General features: G+C 34.3%; 1 protein-coding gene across 1 annotated transcript; it reads right to left on the reverse strand.

Moving 5' to 3' along the window:
- Positions 1 to 7,534: 7,534 nt before the first annotated feature.
- LOC124375014 lies at positions 7,535 to 8,660 on the reverse strand (the record flags this gene model as incomplete). Its single annotated transcript, XM_046833146.1, has 3 exons — positions 8,570 to 8,660; positions 8,239 to 8,385; positions 7,535 to 7,916 (listed from the first exon to the last, which is right to left on the reverse strand). Coding segments are annotated over exons 2-3 (490 nt in total), but the record flags the coding sequence as incomplete, so codon positions are not given.
- Positions 8,661 to 10,385: the final 1,725 nt, after the last annotated feature.

Here is a 10,385-nt window from a genome sequence, read left to right on the forward strand (position 1 = left end):
GCGCTTGTAAATCATCTATACTTAATACAACCACACGAGCAAAATCCGATAAAAAGCGATAAAATTCAATCATCAGTGTATCTGGTAAAACACATCACACACCACTACACACACACCACACACACAGTCAATGAAATATAAAAAGCAATAGTTTAAGCAATTGGAGTAAGGCCGTACATTCCCTCATTCTAAAGACTCAAATAGATTTGACCTTATCAGTATTTACGTTATTTGAATTAAGCAGTTGCAAATCAAAATAGGCATGTTTCCCATGCGCTTTTTAAAGGCTTTCGCAATCCTAAAAGTTCGGACAAGGTTCGATTTTTAAGCAAGTTTTTATATTCCATGAACCGAGGCCTGACCTTTGCGTGTTATCCACGAATAAAATACAAAAACAACACTAAAATTTTCAAATTTGTAAATGTCATCTTCAGTGGAGAATTATTGTGATACTTCAATATATTCAGATTGAAAATCAATACAAAAGATATAGACAAATACAAATTTTTTGGATCGAGGAGTAATGAAAAACATTTCCGTTTGGATCTATCTTACTTGTGAACATATATCTCCAAACGATAACAATAAGGAATAAGCACGACCGCCAAAAACGAATATGATGAGTGTGAAAAACTGATGTCCCATCTTCAAACGAATGCCACGCTGGCGGATCTGTTTGTCGAATCGTGTCGGCACACAGAGTCCAGCTGGAGAAAATTAACTCTATTTATAAAATATAATTGAGGGTTAATTGATTGGCACTCTTCTTCATTTCAGAGAGGACTATTTTCGTGTACCCTGAACTGCTCAGTACGTCCCACCCATTGAAAACGATGATGCCCAATACTTTGGACACGGGGCTATAAATATCCCATGGAGTATATTTTCCAAACCCCCCATGGAATACCAGACCTTCACACTCCAGGCTGGTCAGAGTCCAACCAAATTTAGTGTGCACAGGTCTAAACTCGGATTATAATTTTCCCGTTTGATGTGAACTCTATAAAAATTTTTATCTTGGCATCTTTCATAAATAAATTAAACACTTGAAGGCGGGTTCCATCGGCGTCGGAATGGATGTTTAAATTCTTTAAAAAGGAGTGTACTTTTACCAGTATGTATATTAAAAGAAATTTGACTTCTGTATTTCATTTTAGATCATAAAATACATGCCACTCGCTCGTGAATCTGTAAATTATGCCAGTATACTAATAAAATATATTCTATTTTAAAAGTATGAACCTTCACCTGGTGAAAAGAAGACATCTTTTGTCTTTAAATTTTACTTCCTCGGCAGTTATATTTAAAATGCGCCTACTTTTTTTATTAGGAAAGTCTCCAGGGAAGTTTATCTTATGACTATTTAAATGAAAACAATAGGTGACTGCACCACCTTAACACACACTCAGTATAAAAACATAACTATAATAATTAATTACAGATTAGTTCAATTATTTAAGCTCTAACCACTTGGTACTCCAAAGATATGTACAGGTTGTTGCGTATTAGTCACTGATTTTTTCCCAATATAAGATTGTAACCTTAACTTGTTTGTATTTATACAATGTTAACGCATATTAATTTACTCTGTCTATACTTATTCCTGGTTGTTTAATCTGGCCAAAAGTTCAATCCGATCAAGACAATACAGTTGGGAGGGAGAAGTAAAGTGTTAAAAAAACTACTGACATTAGGTGTTGTCTAAGGCAAAATATGACCGCAGAACACTTGATGTGTTTAGCCTTCCCGTCTGCAACGTGTTGAAGGTCATTATTGACTTAGCAGATGCTGTTTGTTTGCCGGAGGTATTCACTTTGGCAACTCGATATATGCATTCCATTTAGCGGTATGCAAGATAAGTGCAAAATCATTAAACTATTATTTAATTGTTAAAATTTGAATGGCTTCCTCGAGGTAGTTTAGATATAAAACCAGACAAACAAGAATTAATATAGACAATTAATTGCTATTATTTCTGATACTTTTTGTACATTACCAACGAATCACAGTTACTCTGATCATTTCTTAACCGAACTGTAACAAAAATTGTTACAGGTTACTCGGCAGTAACTATAAGTAACACTATACTATACATATAATGGTACGTGTATATACGTGCGTGAGCGTACAACACGGCCCTTATTTTCACGAGTTTGAAGTAACTGTACATGAGAATTTTCGTTTTCAAAGTTTGGTTTCAACATATACGAGTAATTGTGTGGTTATAGGTCCATTTCGAGGATCTAACGTCGAAGGTTTTTGGGATACTTCAATTAGTAGCATAACTTATATTGGTCATAGAAGAATGCAAAGCAAATATAGTTCTTATGTCCGACCGGTTTTGGTGGTTTTATAGCTAAAAATGGGAGTATAAGAGAATTCAAACATACCGCTTCGAGGAAAGGCAATAAATCGACGACGACTCATATTTCAAAATAGCGCATTTAGGAACTTATTAATAGGAGACAAGTTAAAATTTGATTTATGTTACAAATACATGTTTTAGGTTTATAACTCGTTTTAACTGATCTAGGGCGATGGTCGTCGTTGGTCATTAAATGGGCTGGAACTAAAGGTTAATCGTTTTACTCAGTTTATATCATTTAGCATCTACTCTCTTCTTTGCTGTTATAATAATTTTGCCATTTTGATCATTTAATTCAATTCAAATGCCACGAAGTTGCTTACAAATCCAAAAAACCCTTTACAGGTTTAAAGCGGCATTACTATTGTTCTACTAAGTTAACAATTAGTATTATATACAGAAGCGTTTAAAATTTAAAATTGTGTGAATATTAACAAAGCGTACATCTTGCATACTGGTTTTTTTAAGACAATATTTAATAGTTAGTGTAAAAAGTACTTGAATAACTTGTATTACATAAATCAAGTATTCCGAACACAAAAAAGCATCGATGGCAAATTAAAATATGCCTTTCATTTATTCAGTAGATCTATATAATAAATAGTATATAGTTACTTAAAAACCCATACAATCTCCACAATCTTCTTCAAAACATCATGGAACTTTATATACACCTCTGTGTTACCTTATTGAGAAACACAAGCAGTTGGGCACTAAGAATCTATTTTCCCTTTCTGATTTTAAAAATTCCTCACATGCCACTAATGCGTCTAAGGTTACCAAAAAAATGGCTGAAAGAATTTAAAAAAAACTACTACTCAAGTCTTATTAACATGATATTGTCCAATAACAATTATAATTCTATCGTAGTGGGTCACTTAACAGTTGAGGTTTTAGAAGTAAAATTGGTGCAATCTAACCAAATGTACAATCTCAGGAATGCATGAACATGCCATTGAAAAAAGGTATTGGATCTAATGTAGTTCAACTGGCTAGTAATAACTGAACGGTACGAAGCTGCGGGAAGACCAACTACTAGCCTGTTTTTTATAGGAGCCCATCCCAATGAACGTCATAACGTCTGACCTACAAGACAAATCTATATTTAACAATAAATTGGCGACTTATTGTGAAATCGGTGGTAACTTCCTATGGAACAAAAATGTTTAACTGAGGACAATGTCTTGGAAAGCCAATGGGGTGTATAAAGCCCCGAGGATCTAAACTGTGTTCCACACGTATGTTCTTGAACGTCTTAGGAATTTAAACCTTCTATTGAACATAGTATCACGATGTAATTATTGAGCGCCTGTTTCTTACAAATAGTACAGTTCTCAGGGAGTTCCTCTCCCCAATTACCCTGCAGGTTTTATAAAAAATTGCGCTTAAATAAATGTTTGTAGACGATTAGAAGTTACCGGTAGTTTTTATTCCAACGCAATTTCCAATTAAACAACAGGCACGTCATAGGCATGTCCCTATGTAAATGGCATAACAAACACGTCTGAAAAATAAGTAATGTATTCTTTGGAAGATTATAAATCTCTTGATCCATTTAAGACAAATTTTACTTTAATTTTAACGATCACGTATTAGGACTTTGAAACTGGAAAGTGCAGCAGTTTTATGTAGATACCCATTGAAATGCACAGAATTTCTCTGCAACACTCAATAATATTTTAATGAATGGCAACAAAAGTTTCAGATAACAACGAACTATTTTAGAGCTAGAGAGGAGAAATAACGTGAAGTTCCCCCTGAAATAGGAGAAAAAGTGCATGATTTAGTAAAAGTGATGTTGATTACAGCCTCTTATTATTATAAATATGATGTATAGAAACCCCACGATAATTTTTAATCGAGATGAGGAACTTCAATGAAAATAAATTATTTTCAGGGTTTATTATTAAGAGAGGTTTCACAAAGTCTAAAAATTCTTCTTTAGTAAATTTTGCTAGTGTAGTAGCGTTTACTTAGTAGTCCCGGATGCAGGGAGCATTGCTTTTCTCTTGGGATCATAAGGAGCGTGTATTACAAATTTTATCGTTCTAAGCCATTGTGAATTTGGAGAAGCAAATATTTAGGCCTCTTCAGAGGTGTTTCAAACCCTATATTAACAATTAATTGATGGGTGGTTAATCTGAAAGACAAAACGTTTGTTTTTCTACATAGGTGTGCATATTTCATGTTTCTCTAGAGTCATCGGGGATGGTTGAGAAAACAAACATATGAGGTTCTTCCAGAGGTTTAACAACCTCATTTCAACCCTTACGGGTTGGTTGATCTTCGTAAAACATGTTTTATTTGTCTGTTGTGAGCATCAGACACGTGAAATGTCAAATAGTTTCTCTCTAGGACATCGTGGAAGTTGTAAAACAAAACATAGCTCTTCTAGAGATTTTAATCCCATTTTAACTCCCTATGGACGTTTTAGAGCCTTTATAACAAATTCTTTAGTTTTTCTATTTTTATACCCAAATGAGGCGTGTGCTATATTTCAACTTTCTGGTGTATTCAGTGAAGTTTTGAAAAATTAAGATGAGTGACTGAATGAAAGAAATGCCTGGAACAAAACACCATTTAGTTCTTAATGTGCTAGTTAGCTTTAACATAGTTATAACAGCAGTAATATTATCTAACTTTATAGATATGGCAGCAGTGACGGATTTAAGACCATTTAATGTAATTTGGATTATTCGAAATCAGTTGCCTTTGATATACTGAGACGCGTATATTTACAGTACACAGTTAAATGAATAAAGACTTATAGACTGGGAAACTGATATGAGGACCTCAAATACTTGGATAAGTCCCCCTCTGCTCCCTGCTAAAGGAAGAAAAGGGTATCTGAAATCTGGCCTAATTTTTTGAGCTAGGCTTACTTTGTAACCTCCTTTTGCTCATTGCCAAGCAGTAGATTTTAAATATTAAGTTTCTGGTTTTTTGAGGCAACTTTGATAATATTATGTATCCAGAATTCTAAAAATATAGATTATGAAGTAAAAAAATTCATTTATCATTTAAATAGCTTGTAGTTACATAAGTTGTACCTGTAAGCGATACTAAGCCAAAAAAGCGTATCTGCCACATACGGGTTTTTGGGCTTCTTGTTTTTCTATGCGATTTCAAAAACAGCATGATTGTAGGGCTAAACAACATGTAACAAGTCCACATAATAATATCTAGTGTTAGTTTTAAAAATGATAAAATGAGACTGTCTAATTACTATGATGACAAAGAGTTACACACATTTTTTAGAAATTTACATGAATATTGTCTATACAACTCAGACAATGGTCATGTTCTGTGATTATGATCAGGCTCCTCACTCACAGCTAGATCAACCCAAAAGCCATGTCTGTTTCTGGGCAGGCATCAAAGGCACAGTTTTTTTTAATACTGTCTTTGTTTCTTTTCTTTGTTCACACCTCTGGGGCTGGATCTTGTATTTGGTTTTGGAACTTCTCTCTTCTTCGTAAATCCTGCTTTTAAAAAGGACAAATGAAAGACTTCCCCACTGAATGATTTTTCTGTAGAACATGTCAAAAGATCCTCTTTGGCAAAAAAACATGAACCATTTTCAACTAAGATAATGACGATGAACTTTATGCATAATTTAAATACAGTGAAGAATAGTTAAATTCTGGTGGAAAAAGTCCTGGATGCTGCCATGCTCTTTTACAGTAACCATTCCAGAGTTACAAGCTTTGACAGCATCATTGAAGTCTGTCAAAATTCATAATTTTTTCCTTTTTGACTTTATCTGAAACAATACAAAAATTTAAAATTGAATAACAAAAGGAAAAAAGAAACAAATAAAAAGCCTGCGCCGAAAGTGGAAACGTAAAAGATTACTTAATTTAATAACATTTACATTAAAAAAGTAAGGAGGTACTTGTAATATAATAGGTTCTAAATTCAAATTTATCATTGCTTACCTGTTTTATTAACTATGGTGATGGAAATGGTCTGCAGACAAAATTGTATGTCCTGTCTCTAGATAGTTTTAAAAACAATCTCATTAGCTTCAAATATCATTTGAATTTACCAATCCTGTCAGGTAGGAAAACAAACAAAGCCTGCATTTTTTGTTCTGGGCTGCACAATTGTCCATGCAAATGTGTATTTTTTTTGCATCTGCTTTTTGTGCATGATAAAAGAATTTAATGCACTCGCAATGTCCTCCTTTTTCCTAACCGGAAATTTCCCTCATGCGCAGATGCATGCAAAAGGATCCATGGTTGGTTTTTTGTCGGGAACAGCCACAATATGATTCATCTGAAAAGGACAATTCCTACGAGTAAACACTGCTTCTATTGAAAGTTCAAATGTGAGGCTAACATTATTACTTTCTGCAAGTCCCCATTGTGGTAGACAACTGTTACCAGAAGGCCTATATCTATCTCTAAATTGTCTTTATCAATTGATTTTTCATATGCTTCTCGGGCTTCAGTAATATTTCTTTTTAATGATCTTTTCCATTCATTGCATTCCGGACCACAAAAGTTCATCGATTTGGCCATGATCTTGTTTGTTGTAGATTTGTACTTTTTCACATCTTTCGCTGAATCCTCGTGGCCCAATTTTGGCAAAGGAAATGTTCATTTCTGATATTTACATTTCGATACAAGTCGTATGAACAATGAAAGTTTTCTTCTGCTTCGTGATCTTTCATTAATTCTTCGTGCATTTTTGCTATTGACAGTTCACAGGGCAAATATTTCCTGTTAGGAGCATGTTCTCTCCTATAATGTGATATACATGGATTGTATTTTAAAATATGATCCTTGATAATACTCCTATCCACAAGGTTATTGGGGGGTGTCTTCCCCGTTGATCGCGTTTCGGTAAAACGCCATCAGTTGATTTGTTCAAAACAATTAGTAATGAACATGTCATTGTTTTTTTTGTAGCCGAGTGTGGATAAGAAAAATGTTTTACAAACCATCTTTCTTGCTCCGTCACTGTCTGTAAGGAAGTAAAAGAATGTTTTTCCCCTCCTTGATTCTTCCTCTGGGTGTGTTTTCCTTTTAACTTTGCTTTTATCAATGTGCCCTAAAATAAAAACTTTTCTCTCATTTTCCTCCATAGCCCAAAAGTGTTCGTGGATTTTCATTCTTCTGTGTTCTGTAAGTTTGGTCGTGCATTTTCTTTTACATGTATTATTACATGGGGGCTGAAGTGCATGTTTATCTTTATTTTTTTCACGTTTTTGATTTAATGTCTTCTTTACACCTCGGCGCAGCTCTTTTCCTCGGTTCCCATTTTTGGTGAACCCTTTAGGAGCTTCATCTGTTTCCTCGAGCAAAGCAGCTGTATTATTATGTTCTAAGTTCGACTCTGCTGTCTCCATCTGCTGGTGTTCCTCTGTTGGCGCTACTTCTATTGGGTTGACTTGTTCAACTACAATGGCAACATTTTCTACCAAATCTGGAGCTATGTCAAACAGCACGTCGACATTCTGTAGCTGTTGTTCTTCTGCCGCTTCAGGCAATAAATCAAACAAATCTTCAATAAAATCACTGGCATTGTCTTCATTTGATTCATAGCTCTGCAAAAAAGTGAAATAAATGAGTTTTTCATTAAGGCTATATTTTATATATTTTTTCATGTAGGCATATATTTTCATCCTATGCAATTTACATATTTGGTAATTCAATGAGTTATGACAGTAGTAAGATATAAATCAAACATAAAAGTTGCCTATAGACAACATTGCATAACCCTACAAAAGCTAACAAAATATGAGGCGTTGGTAGGCCTACATTCAACTAGTTCGCTTATTTATTTTATTTACTGAATTAAATAAATATATATTACCGATATATTTTAGGCTATCAGTTTGATAGGGCATAGTAGATTAAGCAAATTACCTTTTTATTATCTGTAGTTGTCGTAGACTCTTCATGTCTGATATCAACTTCTGTTAAATTAGCATAAGGCCTACTACGTGTTTCCTCATTGTTCAAGTGGACGACCATAAAAAGTGATCCGTTTTGAAGAACTGTAGGAGCGCTTGGCTGAAAAAATAATAATTTTGTAAATTATTTTTGCAGGGACCAGCAAACAAAAAGCATTTAGGCTACAGTGGCTTAATCTAGACTAATTCTGCATATTGATAAATTAAGTTTGTTTTAAAAGCACTATTTCTAGGCCTAGGATTAAAACTATTATTATGGTAGGCCTAATCAATATTGTACTTACATCTGCATTACTAGAAGTAGATGGCAGAGACTGTTCTACTTGCTCAAACGATGTTGATGTACTAGGCCTAGGCCTAACTGGCAAAACTTCCTTAGGGCAGGATTGCATTTGCTGTCAGAGTTATGAACTAAAAATGCGCATCTAGAAAATGATTTCTTACACACATTACATGTATAACCCATTTTAAACCATCTGAATCAAACACTTCTTCTCAAGGTTCAAACTCACAGTCCAATCACAAATTCAGAGCTTATAAAGAAATTCACTTCAAACCTAAACAATTTTGTTTTGAGGTTATATTACGGCTTAATCAGCTGAGGTATAATAGTTATTAGTTATTCATTTTGCGTTTTTTGATGTCATTTTACACTGTAATGTTACACTATTAACAAAGTCAAGCTTAATTGCACACGTCTCAAAAGTTAATCCAAATGGGTAACTACATGTGACGTAATAGATATTCTAAGCAAGAAAACAGTATCTGCACGAGACTAAGCAAAACAACCGTAATCTGCACCGCACTATACGTTTATTTTGCTTAGACATAGTAGATACGGTGTTTTGGCTTAGAAATTCAGAATTGAAGTGTAGTTACGGTATATTTCATATTGATTATCTCAAAAACTGTTGTAGATACGGTCTTTTAGCTTATTTTTTTGGATTCCTCGTTGTCAATAACATAAAAATCACCTCTAACCTCAAATTCCTTAATTTTGTCAGTTACGGTCTTTTCGCTTAAGCAGGGGCAGAATAAACCATTCGCTTTATTAGAGCTTCCTAGGTATTTGCTTAAGAGATATTGTGAAGAATGTTATGGCGGTTCGTTCATCAAATTGATGTAGACACATGCACACGATCTTAATTTTAAATATTTCACATATTTGTGGATTGAATTTTAAAATGTCTTCTTAGTAGGAATCTAGATCCTATAAAGAATGTTTGTGCCAAGATTTGTGGTCAGAAGGCTTACACGTTTTGAGAAAATGTGATCACTCGACCAGTCAGTTTAGTCATGACGTATCGATCGTTTTTATTAAAATTGCAATCAAAACAGTGTGTAAACAGAACTGTTTTCGATTGTATTAAACTGGACATATTTTTTTCTATAAAAAGCCGATCTAGTTTTAGGTAATATAAATAACTAATGGATTAAATAATAGCTTGGTATTTAATAAAATTATTTATTTCTTAATATCTTATACTTGGTACAGAGACGTAATTAATTTCTTAGTAAAACTGTTCTAGATTCATTATAGTCTCAAAGTCCGGGAGCTCTCAAAGGCAAGGTGTTACTGTTGGCCAAAGGTTCTAAGCGGTTCTAGATTCCTTATGGTCTTAAATTGCGAGGGCTCTCACAGTCAAGGTCGTATGGCCACAGATTCTACGCTTTTCCACATTCATTGTGATTGCAAAATGAGGGGGCTTTCACAGGAAAGGTTTTACTGATGGTCACAGATTCTAAGTGGTTCTAGATTCATTGAGGTTAAAAATTGGGGGACTCTCACAGACAAGATGGTAATGATATTCACAGGTTGTACGCGGTTATATATTCATTGTGGCCTCATAATGAAGGGCTCTCACAGGTAAGTTTGGGCTGAAGGTCACAGGTACTAAGCATATCTAGATTCATTATGGTCACAAGGAGAGGGGGTTCTCACAGGCTAGGTGGTACTGATGGTCAAAAGTTCGAAGCAGCCAAGTGGTGAATACTATTTAGAGGTTGGTTAATTACATAGCCTTTAATGGCCAAGATTTTGAACTATAGTAAAAAAAAAAAACCCGAGATTATTTTACTGGGTCCAAAACCCCCCCAAAA

The sequence above is a fragment of the Homalodisca vitripennis genome, unplaced genomic scaffold (assembly GCF_021130785.1).
Source record: "Homalodisca vitripennis isolate AUS2020 unplaced genomic scaffold, UT_GWSS_2.1 ScUCBcl_12486;HRSCAF=22224, whole genome shotgun sequence".
Lineage (NCBI taxonomy): Eukaryota > Metazoa > Arthropoda > Insecta > Hemiptera > Cicadellidae > Homalodisca > Homalodisca vitripennis.